We start from the raw sequence: 25,915 nt of genomic DNA on the forward strand, positions 1-25,915 counted from the left end.
ATCATTAACTTTGAGAACATCTGACTGAAAGCCCAGGGAAGAGTCAGTGGGCCTTACTTGCATGAGAAATATTCTTTTTTCCCCCTCTACCTGGCCGATTTGCCTCCAGAAACAACAGCTTTTCTTGTGTTCTGCTGTTTTCCTCCCAGGTTCTTCCTCCTATCCTGGGTTTTACTGCAATGACTTGCAGTGTTCTCAAAGAAGATTCCTCTTCAAAGGTTTAACCTACCCTTCAAAGCCTCAGTTTGAAAAGGGCTACTAATTAGCTTGATCCTAGGGCTATCCCAGTGTTCCAAGCTTTTTCAGGCCAATGGAAAGCCCATAAACCCTATAAAATTCTAATTTTCCAAGGTGACAGTAGCTAATGAGGTGGCCCAGACACATAGAAATTGGTGAACCTGCAAACGATTCAACTGACAAAGGCTTAATCTCTAAAATATACAAACAACTCATTCAGCACACGGCAAAAAAACAAAAAGCCCCATTTTAAAAATGTGCAGAAGACCTAAATAGACATTTCTCCAAAGAAAACACATGGATGGCCAACAGGCATGTGAAAAAATGCTCAGCATCACTAATTATTAGAGAAATGCAAATCAAAACCACTATGAGGTACCACCTTACACCCACCAGAATGGTCATCAACAAAAAGTCTACAAACAAGAAGTGCCAGAGAGGGTGTGGAGAAAAAGGAACCCTATTACACTGTTGGTGGGATTGTAAATTGGTGCAACCACGGTGGAAAACAGTATGGAGATTCCTCAGAAAACTAAAAATAGAACTACCATTTGATCCAGCAATCCCATTCCTGGGCATTTATCCAGAAAACACCATGACTCTAAAAGACACATGTACTCCAATGTTCATTGCAGCATCCTTTGCAATAGCCAAGACATGGAAACAACCTAAATGTCCATTGACAGAGGAGTGGATAAAGAAGACGTGGTACATATACATAATGGAATATTACTCAGCCATTAAAAGGAATGAAATACCAGCATTTTTAGCAGCATGGATGGACCTAGAAATTATCATGCTAAGTGAAGTCAGCCATACAATGAGACACCAACATCAAATGCTTTCACTGACATGTGGAATCAGAAAAAAAGGACAGACTGAACTTCTTTGCAGAACAGATGCTGACTCACAGACTTTGAAAAACGTATGGTTTCCAAAGGAGACAGTTCAGGGGGTGGAGGGATGTGCTGGGGTTGTGGGATGGAAATCCTATAAAATTGGATTGTGATGATCATTGTACAACTATAAATGTAATAAATTCATTAATAAAAAAAAAGAAAAAAGAAAAAAAAATTTGTGAACCAAGGCCACACCATACCACCAAACCCCTACTGTTTTCTATAGCCATTTGCCCCCCACCTTCATACTTAGCCTCAGAAGTTGGGAGTTGGGGTGGGAGGCAGGCAGGCTTGTATCATGCAGTATCACAGCTAGGGGGACGTTTTCACCTCTCATCAGGAGCATAGAGCTGCAACTAGCAGAGTGGTACAAAGCTGGGAAAAGTGGTAGGGGAGCAATCTCTAGGGAGAACAGATTTTCTACTGCTAGTCTTTGGAAGGTAGTCCTGTAGGAAGGAGTTTCTTGCAAACTTGTGGGTCCTGCAAGTGAAAGAAAGGCAGGTCTGGAGAAATCGTGAGGACTACCACTGACAGAGCATCACCTGTGTGCTAAGTACCATTCTAACTGCTTACACATCTCCTTATACAATCCTCACAACAAAACTGTGATCTGGGGATGGTTAAAGTCCTCCATTGGCAGATGAGAAAACTAAGGCAGAGAGTGGTCCCACGATTAAAGGAGCAAAGCTGAAACTCAAACCCTGGCACCTGCTGCCACGCAGTGTGTTGGTAACCTTTGTGTTATTCTGGTCTGGGTTCTGAGCAGTGCTGTTGTTGTCTGAGGACTAAGCATCGGCTACCCCTGGTAGTCAAAGTTTGGCTTAATTCTCAGAATGAAGAATAATAAAATATTCCCAGTGGGTTTGGGGAAAATGGCCATATCTGGCAGGACTAAGGGCATAGTCCATGGGTTTTGAAGGAGGGAAAGGACAGGAGTGAAAGAAAGAAAGGATTGGTGAGTCTGGAGAAGAGCCCTGAACTACAGAAAAGGTTTCACTGAATGGGGTTGTTTAAAATAATGGCTAAGAACATAGTCTAAGGAGCCAGGTCACTGGATTTGAATTCTGGCTTCAAGATGGAGTAGGTCTGTGAGCAGAACACACCACTCCATCCCATAGATTGCTGCAAAGATGAAATGAGACCCACTGCATGTAAAGTACATGGCCCAGTGCTTCTGGAACACAGGTCCAATAGGATTAACAACAAGGACTGACTGCACAGCCTGGAGAACCATATTCAATAGCTAGTAATAAACTAAAACGGAAAATAATAGAAAAAATATATATGCACATATATAAGTGAATCACTTTTCTGTACACCTGAAACTAATACAACATTGCAAATCAACTATACATCAATGAAAAAGAATCCAATAGGATTAATAATAATAAGTAGAATATAATCCTTGGCTCTGTTAGAGAGAGACCCCTTGAGCTCAGAGGACATCGAGCTTCCTAAGAAATGCCTATGTGATCAGACATTGTGAGAAGATGGAGCAGGGAAGAGACTATGGTGGGTGAGCTAAGCTCCTGGGAGCAGAAGGCTTTCCAACAAGATCCCCCTTCACTGTACAGCAGGTCAGGGAGTCAGGAGGCACAATTCCTTGTCCACCGCCCTCCCCGGGAATGGGAGGTACTCTGGGAAGTGCTCACTGTGGGGCCCAGTTATCTTCCCCTCGACCCTCAGGTATCTCTGCTTCAGTCTCTATTGCAATTGGCCTTACCTGTCTTTCTCATTAATAACATTGCTGTCAATATAGCATGAATAGAATTCCCAAAAGAGGAGATAGAGCCAGTCTATGCAACTGTTCAGTAATTATGGCAATAACAGCCAAGGCTTGCCTGGCAACAGTGTTGGATGGGCACTGTGGTAAGGGTTTCTCACTTAACTCTCACCGCTATTACAACAGGGGGGGTCCTTACCATCCTCCATTTAGACCCAATGAACAAAGGCTCCCTCGTGAGGCTGAAACCCAACAGCTCCTATCTGAAAGGGTAAAACTGAGAGGTGAAAAAAAAGGGAGATTCAAACTCAGGTCTGCCTGTACTTCAGAGCCCACTTCTCTATCTTCAGGTTTCTGGATGGGGCCTTGAATCAGTGGAAAAGCATTTTGCTAAAAGATGAGGGACTGTGAGGCCTTTCTAAACCTCCAGGACTCATGAGCAGGAGAGAACAGAGGTGGGCGAATTTGGATGGGATGAGATAAACAACAGTATTCAAGGCACTATCAAAAAAAAAAAAAAGAAAGAGGAAGGAAGAAATAATGATGATGTGGAAAAACGCCATCATGGAGGCTCAAGAGTAAAGCCAAGGTAGAACAAATCCTGGGAAATACGAAGTTTCTTGGAGTAGCATGACTATTCAGCACCCAACGGGCTGGTCCCCACATGCCCAGGGGAGGCTATCATCCTGGCACCTCTGACCCTGCTGGATGCCCTTGCCTGGGTCCTCCTGTCTTTCCCACATGAGCTGAGATGGAGCAGCTCCATCCCCAGACATGGGCACTGTGCCTAGTAAGAGCAGATGCTTAATACATGCAATGTAGAGGAAAGGATCCCATAAAAAAACAAACAAATTGCACAGCCTTGAAAAATAACTATCATCATCTCTTAAGGAACAGAGACCAATATATGTTCACACCATTAATAATATTCTACAGGTTCATGGGCTATGAGGGAAATAGGTAATAAGCTAATAGGGTAATTTGCATCACTGATTCTGGAAGATCTCAAACCATCCCTCGGGTAGGGAGGCCTGTGGTACCTGTTAGCCTCCTGGAAGTGAATACCCACCACGCAATGGCCCCGAACCAGCAGCCAAGTGGTCTCATCACTACAGAGGAGCCCATCCCCCAATCTCCACCCGAGGAACCCAGGGGAGATTCTGGCACCCTCTCACTGCCAGCTTTGAGAGAAGCAGCTACGAGACTTGTGTCTACCCATCTTCAGTGAGGGAAAAGGCAGAAGGTAATACCTCCATGGTAAAGAGAAGGCTGTGGTTTGAGTGAACAAACAAGAAAGCATTACCACAGGAAACAAGTATCTTCAGTGAAACCCAAGTGTCAGATGGGTGTGGACCAGTCAGGAAAACCCAGAGCCCATCAATTCCACTGATTCTTTAAAACTCACAAGTTCCTTGCAGCTCCACCATGGAGAAGTAGTGTGTGGTTGCCCATTAGCTGGTTTAAAGCAAGAACAAAGCATCCACAGAGACATGCCCAGTGCCTGCAAGCTGTGGCTCTAAATTGGGGTCAGCCCCGCCATTTCCTGACATCAGGAGTGTAAAGTCAGAGACGTGATCACCACAGGATTTCCGAGGTGGGAAAATGAGACTGGGAAGCTGAAGGCTCTCATTCAGACCCAAATATTGCATCTTTCCATGTTGGCAAAAGACAGGAAATGAGTAAGGAAATAGTCTTTTGTAAGCAAACCACTTTTATAACTTCAGGCCAGCCCCTAGAACCTTCGCTGGGAGCAAGGTGCCCCACCTCAGTGGTGGCCAGTATTCACAAAAACACTGACAATAGGAGGATTCATTCCTGAGAAGTCTGGAGCAAGAAACAGCAATGGTCAGAAAAGAAATGCTGAGGCCAAAACACCCAAGTTGAGGTATATGCCTGTCTCTAAACCTAGGCTTCCTAATGCTATTTCAGGAAGTGCTGGGTTTGCAGCAGTCCTTCTCAGAGTCTTCAGGATGCTAGCGTCGACCTCCAAGAATCATGTCACAGACTGTCCCAAGCCAACCCCCACCCCACCAGCCTCATGAGAAGGGCAATGACAAGGCCCTAAATAGTTCATTCATAATTTTACTAAGACTTAGAGGTAGCTTTGGATGCCAGGAACTCTGCTGAGTGTGGGACCTGAGACCAGCCTACCTTCTATCATGACCTTCTCTAAATCCTATTCCCCAAACCAGAGGTCTCTCTCCCACATACATCTTGAGCATTTCTGTCCCTTGCCCCTGCTAACAACTATCTCCCAGCCCGGAAACCCTTCTCCTCCCTCCATCCATGGGGATCCTGCTCATCCTTCCACATCCAGCTGAAAATGCCACATCCTTCCACACCCATCTTCAAATCCTCCCTCTGTGGTCCTTACTACATCCCTTTGAACTGTCCATAATCCTTGCCACATTCTATCCTGTGTTCTAGCAACATTGCATAAGGGCCTGGAGAGTTACCATGAATGAAAGAGTCCTGGGATCACATGAGCCTGAGAAACATAAAGCAAAGTCAGCCAGTATTCCTTAGAGCTGGCCTTTTCAGAGCCTTTAATGCAAACACAATGTATGAATATCCAAGGGGGCCAGAGTATACAGACAGTTTCCCAACGTGTTGGGCTATGTAACCACTCCTCCCTATTACTGTCGATTTGGTTTTCCCTGAACATCTCAGAGGACTCATGTTCCAAGGAACCCTCACTGGGAAATGCTGTTCTCTAGTTATTTCCTCCCTCCCTTCCTTCCAAATCCAGGAAGGGCATCCACAATGTGCCAAGCATCGTGCTAGGTGCCCTCACCTATGAACATCTCAGGCACTTTGCTGAAATAGATTGAGGAGGGGAGCCGTGGCTGATTCACAGACATAACCCCCAGCACATCTTTCATCAATGCCGATACGGACGCGATGAAGCTACTGACAGGCTGGCCCCTGAGGACCTGTAAAAATGACTCGTGCGCCACGGCAGCACCTGACCCACAGCTTAGCACAGAATTCTAAGCAGTTAGGAAGGCAGATGTCTTCCTTGGCCATGGAATTAAGAAGGAAGAGTTTCATGGGAAGTCCACATGAGGGGAAAACACATTTCAGAAGACAAATCACAGGATAAAAAACACTCAGCCGTTTAGCCTGCAGAACAAGGACTCTCAGATCACCAGGCTCCTCACATTAACATTATGTGGAAAAAGGCACAGGCCCCTAATTAAGAAAAATGTAGCAGAAACCGACTGCTGGCTGGCAGACGATGGAGGCGGCCTGGCAGAGATGCGGAAGCTGGAGGTGTGAGCTGGGACCCGTGGCCAGGCCAATGCATGTGAGCGCCCGCAGAACAGTGGAGGCACAACAGTGGGGGTAAGCGGGCACCCTGCCTAAGCAGCAAAATGCCTGCCAGGAAGATGGGAAAGACACACAGCCTGAAGTCACAGTGCAGGCCAACTGGGCCACTGAGCCAGCAGACCCTCTGCTTCAGTGGCCGGGGCACCAGGAGCAGACCCTCTTCCCATACAGGGGTAACCTGTGGACCAGCCGTGACACTGAGCACAGATGGAGCTCCTACTAAGCCAGTGTCTGCAGGTGGGTCAAACACAGGCAAAAACTCTGGGAGGGGAAGCTTTAGCAAAAGCAGCAAACTGTGCTGGGCTGGGCCGTACCTGTCCAGCAATCCATGCATCCTCCCATTTATCAGATGTGTACTGAGCACCAGTCATGCACAAGGGCGTGGACAAAGATGGGTTTGGTCCCAATCCTCATGGAGCTTTCAGAGTAAGTAAATGATTGGTCCTAGAAAGGTCTCATTCTGAATATGACACAGAGAGAAACATGCTATGGAGAAAGTGCCAGCAGGAAAACATCCCTGGGCACACAATGCATGAGCTGATATCTGAAGGTGAGATCAGAATTCCAGTGGTTGGAACAGCAAGTGCCAAGTCCTGGGAGGAAGGCAGCCTGGGGAACATGGAGGGCTAAAAGGCCGATGATGTGAGGCTGGAGGGGCAGAACGTCACTGGGCTGTGGCCACGTGAAGGGCTTTGCCTCTCAGAATCAGATGCATTCTGCAAACATCCTGCTATGGGTGACAGCCAGGAGGGGTCAGAGCAGCCGGGAGGGCTGGAAAGCCCAAGAGCAGAATGGAGAGTTTTGTAAGGGTCAGATCAGCAAAACCCACTGACGGATGGCATCAGGGGTGTGGGCAGGAGAAGGGTGGGCAGGTATCAATCCAGGCAGGTTCCATCTCCTCTAAAAACGAAGGTCTTCTAGGGTCGAGCTCTGCATTTTCTCTTTGGGGCAGGGAGCAAGTAGACATTAAGAGTGGAAGTTCTGAGGAGTTCCCGATGTGGCTCAGCGGTAACAAATCTGACTAGTATCCACGAGGATGCAGGTTCAAGCCCTGCCTCACTCAGTGGGTTAAGGATCCAGTGTTGTCATGAGCTGTGGTGTAGGTCACAGACAGGCTTGGATCCTGTGTTGCTGTGGCTGTGGTGTAGGCCGGTAGCTGCAGCTCTGATTTGGACCCTAGCCTGGGAACTTCCGGTATGCCATATATGGCCTGAAAAATTAAAAAAAAAAAATAGTGGAGGTGTCTCCAACACAGTAAGGGCTTCTGTTCCAACCACCTAGACAGATTCCTTCTTCTCAGGCAGTGCAGTAACACTTGAATGGCCCTTTATGGGAAACAGAGGGAACAGCTTGAGATTGGGAGTTCAAGACCTGGGTCCCGTCCCAGCTGCATGCTTCACAGCCACGGGCACCGGGTGGCATGGTTTAAGGCCCCAGGGCTCTGTGTCTCCACAGGTGGCTCAGAGATTAGGAACAACACCTGCTTTACGGGGCTCGTGGGAAGATTTGTGCAAGGGCTTTTGCAAGTGGCCAACCATCCTCTGCATTTTGGGGGTGGTTTTTAAGACTCTGTGCCTGAAGCCCCACCCCCACCCTGCCAGCTCAGCCCTGCCATTGTCACCTGGTGCAGCTGTCTTTTCTGGGACCAGAAGAGGCCACTCGGCAGTCAGCGTGAAGCGCGTCAAGACAAGAGCACTCGGCTTTTGATTGCTCTGCTCTCTCTGTGATCAAAGGTGGGCTCTCCCTTCAGATTTTAAACCATGGCTACAGCGACACTCATCTCAGCTGGACATCCATCAGAAGGTCAGGACACACAAGTGCTTGCAGGAAGTTGGTCCTTCCCTCCCTTTTAGGCTGTACCTTTGTCTAGAAGACTCATTGCTTTAGGGCACATCCGTGTGGCTGGAGCCACAGCCGGGGTTTTAATGCATGCAGTTGAAAAGTCACTTAGCATCTGCGGATACCACTTTTTCTTTAATAGAGGGTCTGGTTATTGCCTGAAGACACAGGACAATGTCGTGGTTAAGAAGATAAGCCCTGAGTCCCTCCCATGGTTCAAATGCCTTTCTTTTCCGTCTGTAAGCCTCAATTTCCTTGTTCGTAAAACAGTACTGATGTCTCATGGGGTTGGGGGGATTAAATATGATACTGTGTGGAAAACAAACATTAGTTGCTATTGTGGGTGTGTGTGTGTGTGCGCACGTGTGTGTGTGTGTGTGTGTGTGTGTGTGTGTGTGCATGCATGCTGGCAAGAAAGTGTTCATTTGTTTATTCCTTCCTTCATTCAACCTGTATCTCCTACCTGTGAGGCACTGTCCTAGGCATTGGGAACAAAAAGATGAATGAGAGCTTTGTTCTTGGAGAACCCACAAGCTTTGGGAAGATAAAGATAAGCAGACAGGCCACAACACATAGTGGGGTAACAAGCACTTTGCAGGGACTTTGAGGGCGACAGAGGAATGTGGCTAATCTAGCAGTGAGAATACGGGGGCGTTTGTGCAGACAGGCTGTAGGGAGGGCCTCCTGGGGAGGTGGGGACCGGGTGCAGTCCAGAAATGGGCCAAGGGAGGTAGGGGGTTCCAGGCAGAAAGAGCAGCTGAGAGGATTGCGCCTGATGTGTTCTAGAAATTGTACAGAACGTGATGGGGAAGCTGGACAAACATGTGGCTGCAGAAAGGGCCCACATCCCAACTGTAAAGGCCCCTCCATGGCAAGTGACACTGGAGTCCATTTCCAAATGCAACACAAAACTGTGGATGTGGGATTAGCACTAGTTAATGATGACACTGTATATGTGTGTATAACAGGCCCCTGATCTAGACTTTTAGAAACCGTTCTGCAAACTCTCAGCATCTCGGCTCGAGGAGGCCACACTAAGTGCAGTCCTAGCTCCCAGGGGCTCATGGCTCAGGAAAGGAGGGGGAGTGGACACAGTGAGTGCTGGACACAAGGGGAAGGATGTGGGGTGGGGGTCCTGAAAGCTGAATCAGTAAAATGCTTTGAAGAAGAAGATGAGGGAGGAGGGGCTTTAGAGCCAGGGAGAAAAGGAAAAGTTATCTGGTGGCCCAGCTGAGATGTAAGAACGTGTCTCAGATCGGCAGACCTAGGGGAGATGCTGGAGCTTCAGAAGGCCAAGCATTTGTTTACCTGCCGCCTGCTTTGCAAAACGGTTATGTGACCGTTACCTGGGGACTTCTGGGCTGTGCAAGAAGTGACAGCTTTTCCACACAGTTCTGGAACAAGACTCTGAGCTTTTCATCTCTCACCTTCTTACAACAATTGCAAAACCCAGAATTTCCACTGTGGCACAATGGGATTGGTGACATCCTGGGAGTGCTGGGATGCAGATTCGATCCCTGGCCCGATACAGTGGGTTAAGGATCTGGCATTGCCACAGCTGCAGCTTAGGCTGCCACTGCAGCTTGACTTTGTTGGGAACAGACCTTCAAAGCCTGCTTTTGGGGAAAAGCACTCTGGAAAGTGACCACAGGCTTGATGTCCTCTGTCTCCCAAGTGGAGCTCAGTTTTTTCTCCTATAAATGGTCATAAGTAACAATATTGACCTTATACAGCTGTTGTAAAGATTAAACCAGACACCATATGTTAAAGCCAAGGGGAGTTGAAAGGCACGGGCAAGACAGCATGATGAGGAAGTGGCTGAGCTGGATTTGAACCCAGGTGAGTAGTTTCACGGCTCTCCCAGGAGCAAAAGAGGCTGGGTGTTTCCATCCCAGTGGGGAAGCAGGGTGGAGTGGCTGCTCCCAGGCCAACACCAGCTCTTCCCAGAGACCCTTGCTGCCTGAAGAGCTTGGCAGGGGACACTGATTGATGACCAGAGAAGAAACCCATTTGCAAGCTCAAATGAAATGGATGAGAAACTGCAACATACATATCTGTAAAGCAATGTTAATTCCTCCGATATGTGCAAAGATGCTCCACTTATCTGCAGCCGTAAATGTGGTGCATGCTGCCTGCAGACCGGCAGGGCTTTCAAGGCTACAAATCGAAGGAAGCATCTGGGAGCACCCAGCAGCACCGCAGGGTACTTTTGGTGGAAATGCCCACGTGGCAAAAACATTTTGTCTCACACAGAGAAAAAATAAAGACTGCGAACCACCGTGGCCCCTACTCCTTGTGCTGGCCTGTGTAAAACTAGTTTGTTAGCATAATAGCTCGCTCCACTGTGCCCTGGCTCCTGGGGATTCTTCCAGACACACTCACTGCCTTCCTTTCCTGCTGGAACATCCTTTAGGGCCATTAATGGACCTGATGCCTCTGGGAACTGCTAATTCTAAATTAAAAATCATTAATTATCTGAGTGGAGGCCACAGACACACAGGCCACAATTTGCGATTGCGACGGTCTAGCAGCGCATCTCAGGCCATCGACCCAACGGTGCACTTGTCATCTCAGCTGTAGGCCGTCCACTGCTGACCTGGTCATTGACTTTGTCCACTGTGTGCCTCCCCGGCTACATTACAAGCTCCAGAATATAAGCTGCCTGGGTCACCGCCATGTCCCTGGCAGGGTCTCAGTGAATGCTGGCTGAGTTAACAAATGGGTTAACAAGTGACTCCATTGGAGCCTGAGAATTCTGAGGCCGTGGTGTCCCTCAGGACGCAGCTCAGCTCTGCCTCGGACCCAAAAGGGGGCCTTCCCTGCCTGTTGGCTGTATGTCCCTAACTTCCAGGGCTGCCTGGGACTGCAGTTCTTGCCAGATGAGGCTGCCTATGGTGGCTCGCTGGCCTCTCCCTACGCTGGACGGTGAGCTGTTTGATGTCATGATTGTATCTTTTTTCTCTGTGTATCCCCAGAGATGAAAGACGAGCAACTCCAGGGGAAGCTCTTCCCAGCAGAGCCTTAGGAAGGTGGGGCCATCATCTTGGGATGAGGAAGTACCTGAAAAGGTTGCCAACATGCAGGTCATGGTGTCCCCTGCAAGGCCCACTCTCCCGCCAGCCCCATCTCCTCCTGTGGATTTGGCATCTGGGACACTGTGTGTGGCAAAGGAGCAGCAAAGCACTTCTCTCCAGCCACCTGGGGGCTCCTGAAGGGGGCTGGTTTGGGGAACCTCTTTTATTAAGCGCATACTCCTGAGGGTCCCAACCAAGGCCACCTCAGAGGACACAAAGCAGGTGGCCTTCTCATCTAACACTGCATTCTGGGACCTAGAGATGAATGTTAAGATCCGCTATAGACAATTTCACAGCCTGACTCTGGTAGAAGCCAGCGCAGAACAAGGAGTCAAACATGACATTAGGCTCTTAACTTAGTCACTTCTGGGAAACATCACAAGTTCTCTGAATTCCTCCCTGGCTCACGGTATTAGTGGTTTTAACAGACAGTCTTCCACAGGCAGTGTCTGAATTCTCATGACCACATTGTCACTGAGGAACGGTGTTACAACTTGACACTTGTGGAGCTTTAGCGCGGAGAAGTTAATGATCGCAGAGCCAGAGAAGGGCCGAATGGGGGTCGGAGCCCAAGGTCGCCTGGGGTTCTCAAGCATCTCCATAGAAAGTGCACCTCATCAGACAGAAGCTCAGTAAAAAGACATTCATCAAATCTCTAAATGGAGCACTGCAAGACCATGGGGGCGGCGGCTGAAGGCAGGCCTGGCTGTGTGCCCGGATCCTGCCAAGAGGTGACCGTCCACCTCTTTCCCAGACACCCCAGCCTTGCTGAGAAGTAACCCCAGCCTTGCCCCTGCCCACTTCCAAATCCAGCAGGTTCTTCAGGATACCCGGCAGGAAAGGGTCCTATGAGTCAGGGAGCATTGCACATACCTCTCGGCGGGGAAAGGGCCAGGACAAACGCTGAGCTGCCTCAAGGCTGCCCTGTCACCGTGCCCGCCTCTAAGAGACTGTGCCAAACATGGAAGCCATGGGGGCTGGGGGGACCCCTCATTTGCATTCTGCATCACTGTTTGGGCCTTGCTGTGTTGTCAGAAAAGATGCACTTTTTTCTTATAGAAATGATGATGAGCGCTTTGCAGCATTCTAAAGTGTGGCTCTGTTATCAAGCCTGAGTTAATATTTCTTTCCAGGGAACACGGCTCTCATCTCTAATGGAGGGGAGGGGAGGACAGAGTGAAGCTAACGAAATGCACTTCGAATGTGACTTTTCAAGAATGCCTGCATCAGGCAAAGGGAACCGACTTCAAAGTCCTTTCTTGCTTCAATGCTCTTGTAAGTAGCCTGAAAGAGCTCAAGAGGGTGCTGTGAAGTGTCCAGCTCCCTCCTTTCCAGGCTCACTTTCTTCTTTCTACAGACATTTATATTTATTATACAGCAGGTGCTATGTTAGCCACTGGGGTCTCAGCTGCGGAGGTTTGTCTGCTGCCCCTTCACTAAATGATAGTGACTTTGCTTTTGCCCTCCCCGTTTTTTTCCTTTTTAGGGTCACACCTGCGGTATATGGAAGTTCCCAGGCTAGGAGTTGAATTGTAGCTGCAGCTGCCGGCCTATGCCATAGCCACAGCGAGGCTAGATCTGAGCTTCACTTGTGATCTACGCCACAGCTCGTGGGAACACTGAATCCTTAACCCATCGAGAGAGGCCAGGGATGGAACCTGCATCTTCATGGACACTATATTGGGTTTTGAACCCACTGAGCCACAATGGAAGCTCTCTTTTGTTGTCATTGTTGTTGTTAATGGAACAACATGGAAGTTCCCTGGCCAGGGATTGAATCTCAGCTGCAGCTGTGACCTAAGCCACAGCTGTGGCAACACCAGATCCTTTAACCCACTGTGCTGGGCTAGGGCTCAAACTCATGCCTCCACAGCAATCTGAGCCACTGCAGTCAGGTTCTTAACCCACTGTGCTAGAGCAGGAACTCCTGCTTTTGCTTTATTAAGTGCATTCATTTCTCAGGGGTAAGTAAAGCACAGGACTCACTCAAAACCAAGGTGATTCAACCTCAAGTCCCCCAGTGTCCGGCCCTGAGTGCCACCCACGGACTGGGCACCCTTACCTCTCAGCTGCTGGAAGCAGGAGGCGCTGGTGTCCGGCTCCAAGGGGTGCCTCAGGACCCCGTTGCTGGGCTTGGGTCTCTCGTATTCTCTTTCGGGGAGCATGGCCTGCTCGCTCTCCAGGGCAGGGTCTGAGTGCGGGGGCAGAGACTGTGGAAACCCGAACATCAAGAGGGAAGAGAAGAAGAGTAAGGCACCGCAGAGCAGAAAGCCACCCCACCAGGCTCCAATCCAGCGGGGGTCGTCCGGGGTGATGTCCAGGTTACCTGCAATCGGAAAGAGCACAGTCAGCGGGATGGGAGGGGACCTGGCGGGGCCCGGCATTTGGCAGAGGTCTGGAACCAGTTGTCCAGATGGGCTGAGGGCTCTGGAGATGGCCTGGGATGGGGAAGACCGGACGGCAGGCAAAGCAGCCTATGGCTTCACACCCACGCTTCTGTTTCTCCCCAAGCTGAAGGCTGATCGCTTTTTCTCCTTATTTTCCCTGCCAACCCTGTGCCTGCATCAGTCTAAACAAAAACAGTGAGAAGCCAGACGCCCCCTGAATTTAGGCTGGAATCGACTGGCTTGGCAGAGTTGCCAAGGTCTGCTAACAAAAACACAGGGAAGCAAATATATATATATATATGTATATATTGTTGAAGAGTTTATTTTTACTCTGTATACCACTTGCACCCCCTACAGAGCAGCTAACCTGGGATCCACACCCCACTCCATCTTAAATCTGTTCACAGATCTCATGAGGCGGCACTGATTGGAAAACAAGAGCCAGGATACCTGGATCCAAATCCTGCCTACTTCTCACCGTGCGACCTCAGGCCAGCGATGTAAACTTTTTGTGGCTCAGTCAGTGGCTCAGCTGACTGGTCTGGATAATACAGATGCTTATGATGTACTCACCCTTACCAAGCTAGGGTGATCAAATGAGCCACGCCAAGCAGAAAGTGCTCAAAACAGTGCGTAGTATGTGCTTAAGCAATTCATGGATGTTGGCTTAATATTTATGGCAAGGGTCCTGTTTCCAAGCTGTGAGGAGACGGGCTGATTCCAGCCTTGGTGGTGGCCTGTGGTGTGGGGCTAGGCCTCTAGGAGAAAGCTCTGCAGCCAATGTCTATGCTCAAAGGCAGCAAGCATGCGGTCCGGCTGGCTCGTGCTCTTACTTCTTTGACTTGCCAACTGAAGTCAAGAAGACGACAACCAGATCTCACCCCTTGGTTGGTGTTTTCCCTTCTTTCTACGACTGCCTTTCAGAGCATCTCTCTCAGATGAGCTGCTTGTAGATGTTCCTTTAATGATAATCTCATACCCTTGGAGCCTGGAAAGAAATTCTTAAAGACCTGGACCACAGCATATGAGCTAAGAGCTAACTGGGCTGCAGGTCTGGACCAGATGGATGGACGGGCTTGGGAAGAGAGATGACCACAGTCACCAGATGAGCGTGTCCCTATTTCTAAAGCATCTCTAAAGATTCTTTAGTTAACAGTAATGAAAATAGCAGCCATCTTTTTTTTTTTTTTTTTTTTTTTTTTTTTTTTTTCCCCATGGCTGCACCTGCAGCATAAGGAAGTTCCCAGACTAGGGGCTGAATCAGAGCTGCAGCTGCGGCCTGCACCACAGCCACAGCCACACTGGATCTGAGCCGCCTTGGCAACCCTCACCACAACTTTCAGCAACACCAGATCCTTAACTCTCTGAGCAAGGCCAGGGATCAAACCTGCACCCTCACAGACACTATGCCAGGTTCTTAACCCACTGAGCCACAGTGGGAATGCCATCCTTTATTGAGGACTGACTCTGCACAGCACTATGCAGAGTGCATTCTTAGCTGTTCCAACCAGCCCTCCCACAACCCTACAAGGGAGACCCTTAGCGTCCTACTTCGTGTAGATGGAGAAATCGAGGCTTAGAGGGGTTAGGTGCTTTGCTCACATCTACGGAGATGAACCTGGGAACACAAGCACCCAGGTGCCAAGGGCCACGCTCTTCTCCTTTTGACTGTTAGGTCTTTGTTTTAAGATCCCTGGGCTCCTGGAGGGCCCTTAGTGGACCACTAATTCCCATGCTTTGCGCAATGGGCTACGACCACCAGCTCTTCTGGTAGGTGTCAAGTTGGCCTTTGGGACATCAGTGGTCTCTGTCCTGGAGACCTTGACATCAACCCAGAAGCAATAACCAGGGCACCAGAATGGACTAGATGCTTTTGCACTGCTGCACAGTGGAGAGGAGAGTGTACAAACTCTCAGGTGGGCGTGGGGTTGAATCCCTGCATTGTTACATATTAGCATGTGATGCCGGGGAAGTTACTTACCCTCTCCCACCTTTAGTTTCATCATTTGCGAAATAAAGATGATATCCATGGAGAGTGGTTACCAGGATGAGAGGTAATGAGCAAACATCTCCTCACAAACAGTAGGCTCTTTGTCTGCAGGAGCTCTTGTTTTTTTTTGTTTTGTTTTGTTTTTTACTTTCAGGGATATGTTTATATAAATGCAAATTTTAAGATACAGATGTTTTTTCTTTTTTAAAGGCTGCACATGCGGCATATGTAAGTTCCCAGGCTAGGGATCAAATTGGACCTGCCATTGCTGGCCTACTCCACAGCCACAGAAATGCAGGATCCAAGCTACATCTACAACCTACGCCACAGCTTGCAGCAATGCCAAATCCTTAACCCGCTGAGTGGGGCCGGGGATTGAACCTGCATCCTCAGAGAGAGCTCTGGGTTCTTAACCTGCTGAGCCATGGTGGGAATTCCTTTAAGATACAGACTTTTAAAAAGCAGTATGGTGTGGGAGAACTCTGGGTGATCTTGAAAACCTTTTTATGCAAACAAGAGAAAAGGAAGTCACACTGCCTCGGGTAGCAACACTGTTTGCACCCGTCACTTAACTGTTTTTCTTCACCTGCTGCCAAGCAATGAATGAAAACAAAAGACGGGAAGAGGGAGCTATGTATTTCCCCCTATGTCTACCGGCCCCATGAAGGGGGGGATGGAAAGCTAGCAGATGTGAGCCAGTAGGGAGAGAGAAATCCTGGCAGTTGTTGGGGAGAACCAAATTAGCAGCGCATGGAAAGCCATATTGTAGAAAGGAAGTTAGTGACTGCTCTACGTGTGAGAAAACATCCCCGGGAGAGGGCTGCGCTGAAGGAAGCGGATGTTTACATGAACGTGGCACCTTCTCCCTGTGCCTGTGCCTGTAGGTGGAAAGCGTGTGATTCCTAAGACCAGGAAGGGTACCTGAGCATCAGAGCACGCCTGCCTCTTGGTTTTTCTTTTCTTTTTTCTTTCTTTCTTTTTTTTTTTAAGCCTGCACTTGCAGCATATGGAGGGTCCCAGGCTAGGGGTCAAATCAGAACTGCAGCCACCAGCCCAGGCATAGCAACGTCAGATCCGAGCCACATCTGCGACCTATACCACAGCTCACAGTGATGCCGGATCCTTAACCCACCGAGCGAGGCCAGGGATCAAACCCACCTCTTCATGGCTCCTCGTCAGTTTCATTACTGCTGAGCCATGACGGGAACTCCACACCTGCCTCTTGAGAAGGAGAGGGAGACAGGGCTGCAGGGAGGCATGTGGAGGGCAGGGTTTTGCAAAGCCAGGAAAATCACAGTTGACTATTTGGGGAAGTATTGATTTTTCCCCTTCATTTCAATTATCCAGAGGACGATGGCAGGGAGAGAAATCACACTCTGAGAAGAAATCCCTCAGCTTGGAGCCTGCTGCCCTCAGGACAGCATGGGCCTCCTGAGCGGAGCTTCTTTTCAATTTTGGGAAGACCGTGGATGCTTGACCCAGACCTGAGAAACGTTTTTCTCGGAGGCACTTTTCTCTACTCATTTCCACAATGAATGGTACTTTGAGGAGGCATTTTGGCAGTGAAGGTGGATATCTCTTCCCACTTTCCTGGCAACTGTCACTGCCCAGCAGATACTGTTCTAGTATCATGGATGTTGAGGGTAAGTTCTCTACGTGGACTGGCAAAGCATGTGTGCTGGATGCACGGGTCTCCCTCTCTGAAAACAAGGAAGCCTTTACCTCCCTTACTGTGGAGTTAGGTGTGGCCATGAGCCACACAGCTTTGCCAATGAAATGAGAGAGAGGGGACACACGTCACTTCTGTGTGGAGGCATGGATGAGCTGGTGTGTGACCCCCCCCCCCAACGCTTTTTTTTCCTGCCTGGTCCCAAAGCATGTGAAATTCTCCCTAAGATGATACCCAAGAAGCTACAGTGAACAAAATGTTCCTGCTGACCCATATCTGGTATATAACATGATCAGGAAAAAAACTTTAAGTGCTCCAAGTGCTGACATTTTGGGGGTATTCATTATGGCAGCATAACTTGGCCTGCCCTGACTAGTACAAAAGGCTCAGGACACAAAAACTCATACCCTTTAAGAAAAGTGGTCCTGGGCAGGCTTAGCATAGCAAAGGTATTCTTTCAGGGTCAGGTAGGAGGCAAGGCCTGGAAACGTCTCTATCTGGGTCCTGTTAGTGTCTTAAAACAACGACTGCAGTTTCAGCCTTTTGGCAAAGGCTGCTATCAGGAAGCTGCCCAGAACACAACTAAAGAGCACCTGTCTGCCTCATTTACGTAGAATGTATCAAACTGCCAATGAAGGTAGAACCACGGATAAAGAAAGATGCTGAAAAGGACGGGGTGAGGACAGTATCCTGGGCCATGGGAACAGCTGAGCAAAGGCACAACATTCTCAGGGGACTCTGAATGGACTGGCTAAGCTCCCTCCAGCGACTTGCCTACCCCCCCCCCCCGCCCCAGGTCATTCCAGGCCCCAGGAAAAGGTGCTGAGAAGGAAGCAGAGGGAACAGGGAGGGTTACACAGTGGGCCACCACAAGGCAGGCACCGGGTGGGCCTGACTTTGCATAGGCATCAGCGGGCTTGTTAGGATTTCTGCTTTATAAAATCCATTGATCTGACTCTTTCACCCTTGGGATCTGACGTCTGGAGTGCCTTGTGGTTTCGCTGGGTGAGCTGAGCAAGCTTTTGGCAGCTGTTTGTCCCCTTTGTTGAAGGTCACATAAACACATGGGCTTTGTTGCGATTTCTCCCTATTTCCAGGGACTGCTACCACTGTAGGTTCAAACAACAACAACAAATCCCTGGGAACAGGGTTAAACCGGTTTAAAGCTAACCAACCAACCCACCCATGAGGATACCCAAGACTGTGAGAAGGGCAGATCGAAGCAGCTTGGGAACATTTACTTCATCCCAGGCCATACACTGGCTTTCTGAGCAGTCCCCCCCCCTTTCACACAGTCCATATACCTATTTGTCTAACCTATTTTGCAAAACTTTTGCTGTGGGACTCGAGAATTCCAAGAGTATCATTAAGTTACAGACCTAATTAGAAACTCGAGACAGCAAGGGACTCGGGGTGGAGGGCAGCGTGGAGCATTCAGAATCCCAGCCGTGGGGCTCATTAGTTCAACATGAAGGAATCTGGTGGCAGCAGCCAGCCCTAGAGTGGCAGAGAGTTCAAGATTCTCTGCTTTTTGATCTTTTTTGGTGAAGTTAACAACTGGACATATCTTTTGCAGCTGCAGAAGCTATGTAGCTGGAGCAGGGTGGGCTGGCGGGCTGGTGTACCTTAGGCTGTATGGAGTTGCTGGCCAAGGCAGGTCATCTCAGCATGAGACGTTCCTTTGTTCATGGAAGTGGGAAGCCTTCTGGCTAAACTCCTAGACAGGATTCGGGGCAGCCAGGTGCCCAGTGTGGGGTCAGACAGGCCTGGGCTTTGAATCCAAGTAGCTGTGGAAGTGAGTTTACCTCTCGGTTCCTAATTACCCCTAATTTTACTGTATGCTTCCTACCCCCTAGGCACTCTGCTAAGTGCTTTGCAGGATTAACTCCTGCTAAACACACACAGACCCATGAGGACAAATGTCCCCAGGATCACACAGCTCAAAAGGGGTGCAGCTGAGATCCAAAAGGAGGTCTATTTGACCCCAGAACACAAAATCACCATAGGAGAACACCTCCACTGTTAAAGGGGATCACAGCAGGGCCCGCCCTCCAACGGGATGCTCTGAGGTTCCATTGAGGCAGTTCACGTACAGCTTTAAGAAGCAGGTGATTCATGTCTGCCATTGTCATCAAGCTGTTAAACCCACACTGTGAAGGAGGGTTGATCAGTCCAACACTTAGGGGCCTACTCTGCTACCAAACACGTCTTTTTTTTTTAAAAGAGTCTGCAACATATGGGAGTTCCCAGGCTAGGGGTAGAACAGGAGCTGCAGCTGTGGGCCTACACCACAGGCACAGCAATGCAGGATCCAAGCAGCATCTACAACCTCCACCACAGCTCGTGACAATGCCGGAACCTTAACCCCGAGTGAGGCCAGGGATCAAACCCACATCGTCATGGACACTAGGTCAGGTTCTTAATCTGCTGAGCCACAACGGGACCTACCAAGCCCTTCTTTCTATGTCCTGTCCTTGACTGATCTCAGTCTTACAAAGATATTCTAAAAAGATTCCTTGCCCAGGCTGTCAGAGGCGGTGTCTATCCTCTTCAAGAAGCGGGGAAAGGGAGCCACAGAGGGATCAAACACAGATGAAAAGCAGTGGCGGTAGAATCCTCGTGTCTAAGCATTGCCCATGGAGCCCTCCCAGGGAGCTGCCCATGGGGTCTCTCTGGCCCACAGCTGGCCTGTTTTCACAACCCACCACCTCCCCGGCACCCCCAGCTTCATCTGCACACACATTCCAACCAGGGTCTCACTGATCTCTCCCTTTCAACCCTGCTTCCTCCGCAGCTGTCAGGCTACCAGGCAGGAAGCACATTCTGTCCGCCATCTGCCCTCTAACAGGGGCCTTCCAGGGACCTGCCTTGCCCACCTCGCACAGTTCCCAGGCTGCTGATTCCCAGGTCCCTTGCCCAGGTCTCAGCTGGAATTTCAGAAACATATGGCTGCATGCATGGCCCCTGTATATGCAGGCTTAAGGGCACGCTCTCCTCAGCTCGATGGCCCTATAGACCGGCTCAGTCTCAGTGGGTGAGGAAAAGACAGGAAAGGGCCATCCCATTCCTTGAAATACAGCCCCAGTCCACCCAGAGACAGAATGACAAGTTTCCACCGCTGGATTAGAAACAATAAAAACTGCCGGGAACTACAGAATTCTGTGGCTGGCTCTCGGAATAGAATAAATAATATTCTTCTGCCCTCTGCTGGTAAAGAGCAGCACCAGCCCTCCCGGGGCCTTCAGAAAGGCTGCAAACAAAGAGGGAGACTCGTGCTGCAACATCAGATCTGAAGTCCACTATTAACTCTGTAGAAAAGAAGGCTGCTGGCAGCAGGATGCCGGGAGGGAATGGAAACAGTCCCTCTGTCTTAGGTGGGGAGGTGTCAAATTGCCAGTGAGCCCAGGACCACTGGTGACACCACCTCCCACTGTGCCCTGAAGGGCGAGGACAGAGATGGAGCAGAAAGGGTGGGGACAGCGGTCCAGCCTGAGGGAACAGCCCAAGCAAAGGGAGGGTGCACCCAGGGGATACCCTCTAGCCACCTGTCTACTTCTTGGTCATCCCAGGCACTGAGAAAAGATGCAATTTCATCCCCAAGAGGAATCTTGGCGAGGGGGCATCTGGAAGTGGAAATACCCACATGCTGGCTCGGATACATCCCTTAGATTAGGCACAGCCTTTTCTCTCACTAGGCATCAGCTTCCTGGTCTATAGAATGCAAGAGCTGAAAGTGAATGATGTCTGAGGTGCTTGCTGGCTCTGGAATTCTGGCATTTCACAAGCCCTGATTAAAGGGGGGCATGGCTGGCATGCTGGGGGCAGGATACTGCCTGGACATCCGCCTTCTCACCCCAGGCAGCCTTCCCTGTGGCCCTGGGAATGTGCCCGCTTCCCTCCCCTTCTGTCTTGTGCTGCCTTTGGTGCAGCGGTGTAAGCTGCCTTTTCATCCATAGAAGCAAGATGGCAGCTGGCTCCCACCCTGGTGTGTTTCTCTGACCAGGCCACCCTGCCACCTGCTCGCTAGGAATATGGCACAAAGGGCCAACCAATGCTACAAAATGGCAGCATTCAATCACTGCCTGAACAGACCCAGTGCTTTAAAAGAATAAATAAATAAATAAGGCTCCATTGGATTTTTTTCCCCTCCCTTTTGGAAATTTGTAACATCATTAGCTACAAGTAAATATATCAGTGGGATTAATGGAGTGAATCACCAAGTGACTTGATCGGATTTAAAACCACATTATTTCTTTGGGGTGAATTAGTAAATTTAGTACTGTCGAGAGATGATGAATTGAGAACCGGGGGACTGAGAGTCCTTATTGATCCTGAGACTAGATTGGGAGGGGGAAGAGAAGCTGGACCTGCTTCCTGCACTGTTTTCACAGACAGGAAACTTGGCTTTTCAACTAGCTAAGATGCACAGGAATACAGTGTCCTCTTTCGAGCATGCAGTTGTGACCCCATAGAGTGGGCAGTCCCAAGATGGTCTTCAATGATCCCCACCCCTGGAATCCATGTCCTTGTGGAATGATCCCTTCTCCCAAGTGCAGACAGAAACAAGTGGCTTGTTTCTAACATACGGGATCCCACAGAAGCAATGAGGTGTCACTTCTTAGCCTAGGTTATAAAAAGACTACGGCTTTGTCCCAGGTGATCTTACCCTTTCTTGGGTTGAGGGCTCCAGGAGAGTCAGGCTGAGGTTAGCCCTATAGAGCGGTTGGTGGGAGCCAGCCTGAAAGCTGATTTTCCAAGGCTTGCCAGCAGCCATGGAGTGAGCTTGGAAGCGGAGCCCCTCCAGTCGGGCTTTCAGATGATTTGAGACCAGTCCAACACCTTGACTGCAGCCTCCTGAGAGATTCTGAGCCAGAATCACCCAGCTAATTAAGCTGCTCCTGAATTCCAGACCCAGAGAAATAAACTGAGAGATAACAATGATTGTTTTAAGTCACTGAGCTTGGGATAATTTAGCACAAAGCAATAGAAGGCTAATACATCAGGCGGCTTGCTGTGGCTTTTGAAATGTGTGTATTCATGTCATTTCTGAGCAGTTGCTCAGTGTGCCACAGTCTGGTTTCCTGCATTGGCAACCAGGTGGATTGGGGTCAGACGAAATTTCTGGGTCCTAGAGGGCAAGCCTCACCCTGCCAACACCACCAACCTGCACTGGATATGGTACAGCTGAGAAATAAACTTTGGTTGCATAAACTCACTTAGATTTGAGCACTGGCTATTACCACTACAAAGCCTAGCCCATCTCAACCAGTACTCTATTTAATCAAAGTGTGCTCAGGGATCAGAGTTGGGGGGTGGGGAGGGGCGGCCCAGAGCAAGCTGAGAAATACATTTGCCCCTGCTGCTAGGAACACAAGAAGTGTTGCTTGAAATGGGCTTGAGGTGTGGTGTGTTTCTCTATAAAGCCCTTTACAACAGTATCTTTCTTACAGAAATGATTTTCAAATATCCTGTCCCCTTGACCCCATGCATACACTTGCATTTCTAGAACAAGTACTTCAACTTTTCGTTTAGAAAACAGGGTCCTCGTGTGGGTTAAGGGACCAGTGTTCAATGAGTATGTGACATGCCAGGCATTTCCACATCTGTTCTCTGATGTATCTTACAGTAGCCCCGTGAGGCAGATGTACATTTTATTGCTCTTAATTTACAGATGAGGAACATTCAGATTTGAGGAGCAAAATCAATGACAATGGATTATTTATTTGGCTCCTAAGGAAACACGGGCAGAACACACACTTGAGTCCAGGCTCTGTGAACCAACACTCATGCTCTTTTCTCAAATCTCAGACAGGCACCAGCTACGCATCCTGCTGCTGAGTTGGGAAGGTCTTAGAACCCAGAGGCAGGGGCTCCTTTAAGCGGTGGAAGGGTTTATGGATGGCGCTTAGAAACTGAGATAAAACTCCTTACTTGTGTCAATGAAGACTGCATCCACATAGATTTTGGTACAGAAAGAGCCCAGGATAAATCCGCAGGCGGGTCCAAACACCAGCATCGTGAACAGGATACCTGAAAGAAGAAGACAAAACCAAGATTAGATTAAAAGCAGAAGCCATTCAATGAGCAAAAGAGTCAAAGCTCAAGAAAACTATTTTTACATTGATCAGATGGGAGGTCTAATTAGACAAATAACTTTGGAGGAATCAGTCTAAAAATCCTAGAGAGGGAAGGTAGTATTTCACATTTTTGGAAACTCTATTACAGTACTACTAGGCAGAAATTTTATAGTTTTTGATGGGTTGCTTTGAGATGACTGTGGGCTCCAAGCACACTTTTAGAGGACTCCACCCCACTTCATGGCAAACCTATTAAAATATATTCATGTCTGCTATGAGATCATTTTTTTCCTCCACAACATTTTTGAAAGGATGTTTATAATTTTGCTTTCACATTTTTTTTTTTGGCTTGATGTAATTCATTTAATTTAGTGTTGAGATTTCGCAGCACTCATTGTGCAAACTCAGGAATTCTTGTGAAGTGAGGAAAGTTGAAGCCACAAATTATTCGCAAATGTACTGAAATATTTACGGGCCTTGAATTTAGCAAATAACAAAGCTCACATAATGGTATGCTTTGAGCACATTTAATCAGACATTTTTAAAGTTTCGATTTTGCAGTCCCTCCATGTTTTTGGAATGGCTATCTGTTATTGTCGTAACAGCTGTTCTGGACTCAGCTCTTCTGCTGGACTCAATAAGATGGTATAAGGCACATGCTTAGGTACATATCTGGTGGATATGTTACCCGGACTTTTGCAGAAAACTGTTGGATTACTGTGGAAAAAGCCCAAACTAAAACTCCACAGCCTGTATCTATTTAAATTTCAAGAAGGACAAAATAATGTCATTTGCAGCAACATGATGGAACTGGAGACTCTCATACTTAGTGAAGTAAGTCAGAAAGAGAAGGACAAACACCATATGATATCACTTATACATGGAATCTAAAATGTGGCACAAATGACCTGTCTATAGAACAGAAACAGATCACGGACATGGAGGGCAGACTTACATTTCCCAGGCGGGGAGAGGGGAGAGAGGGGGGCCGTCGGAGAGTTTGGGGTTGGTAGATACAGACGGTTACATTCGGAATGGATGGGGGATGGGGCCCTACTGTACGGCATAGGGAACTGTATCCAGTCTCTCCAGTAAGAAGCTGACGGAAAATGGGCAAAAAAAAAAAAAAAGGGTGTGTATGGGTAGCTGGGTCACTTGATTGTACAGCAGAAATGGAAGTATAAATTAACTATACTTTAATGAAAATCAAATGAAATAAATTTCAACTTGGTAAACATTTCCTAAGCACTGACAATTCCCAAGGCCCCAGGGATAAAAATAAGGGTAAAGAAGTGACCCTTTCACAAGAGGCTAGCCACCCATGGGGACAATCAGTATGTGCTGATTGGGTCAATTCAATCCAAGCAGAGGGTCCAGAGGGTGGGTGCTAACAGGTCCATATGACACTTAAAGAACAAGGTGGGAGACAGATTCAACCCGAGGGAATGTGAGCTCAGCAGAGGGTCATTCTGGTCTGTTCGCAGGGTGGACTATAACTCAGCCTGAAATCTCTCAGTGATGTCATCACGGAACCACTCAAATAGTCATCCATTTAATCAATACTTATTGAGTTCCTTCTATGTGCTAATAAGCAGCATGATCATTAGGATGGGGATTCAGCACTGGACCAAACAGTCAAAAAGCCAGCCTTCCTGGAGCTCACTGTCTTGGGGAGACGGGGAACACAAGAAACCATAGACAGGAGCTTGACTGGTTTCTACATACCTGGCAAAGGAAGCCATATCTTCCCCATTCACGGACAAGAACCCAGAACCCCAACACAGCCATTTAAACACGGCTTTTAAGGGATGAAGGAAGGAATGAAAAGAGGATGGGTTCTATCACAGGAATGGGGCTGAATCTGCCCTCAGTGAAATCCTGCTCTGTGATGGGGAGCAATCTAGAAGCTCAAGTGTCTCAAGGTAGCCTGTCCCATAGCCAGCTGGTGACCCTCAGTCTCACAGATAGTCCTCTTTACAGGAATCTGGAAAGGAGCACATTTGTTACAACACTGGCTCTGGTTGGTCACAACTTAGGTTCAGACAACTGAACAGAGAAAGCTAAGAAAGGTGGGGGTATTATTGGAAAGTAGGGATCGTTCAGGTATGTGCTAGATTTAGGAGCGTTGTCCTTGGTGGGGTATCATTGGGGAGTAGAGCTGGTCTTGGCCCCATTCCACAGATGGAGGTAAGTGAAGCAGGAAGGGAAGCTAAGAAGGATGCGGGAGAGCAGAGCCATGGGGAGGGTGTCTAGGGCAAGAGCAGCACCCAGGAGAAGACTGAGTGAAGGGCAATACGATGAAGCCAGCCGTGTCCTCCTGTCCAGGCTGCAGGCTGTGGTCACCCATTGGTGCTCTAAAGATACCTCGGCAAGTAAATCAACCGCCCAGAAGAAAGGGACACAGAGATAGAAACACAATTCTCTTGCAAACGGTGCCCTTCTGACTCTCCTCCCATCGTTGCAGCAGACACTCTGATCCCCAGCAGCAACCCCCTGCCCATCACGATAATGCACCTCCTTTCACGCAAATGAAATAAAAATGTCAATCAATGAAATAATCACTGGTCCATCCCCCATGGATGAAACAATGAAAATTATAACACTGAATAGGTCCAAGGACCAAGCTTTTAGTATCACTGGAAAGAAACATCCAATGAGCCTTGGAACCTGTGTCCAGATTGTTGTCACTC

At 48.6% G+C, this 25,915-nt stretch overlaps 1 protein-coding gene across 2 annotated transcripts in view; it reads right to left on the reverse strand.

Annotated features, from left to right (window-relative positions):
- The window catches only part of SLCO3A1 (solute carrier organic anion transporter family member 3A1), a 325,300-nt gene that overhangs the window by 53,045 nt on the left and 246,340 nt on the right, over nt 1-25,915 (reverse strand). For both annotated transcript variants that reach the window (XM_001924347.6, XM_005666296.4), the window contains exons 3-4: nt 23,080-23,178; nt 13,165-13,428 (exon numbers count right to left, since the gene is read on the reverse strand). In XM_001924347.6, the coding sequence (XP_001924382.3) occupies nt 13,165-13,428; nt 23,080-23,178 (363 nt within the window). The remainder of the gene's footprint in view (nt 1-13,164; nt 13,429-23,079; nt 23,179-25,915) is intronic.

This window comes from Sus scrofa, chromosome 7, assembly GCF_054392235.1.
Source record: "Sus scrofa isolate SSC_HxYL_T2T_F1_AM1 chromosome 7, Sscrofa_HxYL_maternal_Yorkshire_Landrace_v2.0, whole genome shotgun sequence".
NCBI lineage: Eukaryota > Metazoa > Chordata > Mammalia > Artiodactyla > Suidae > Sus > Sus scrofa.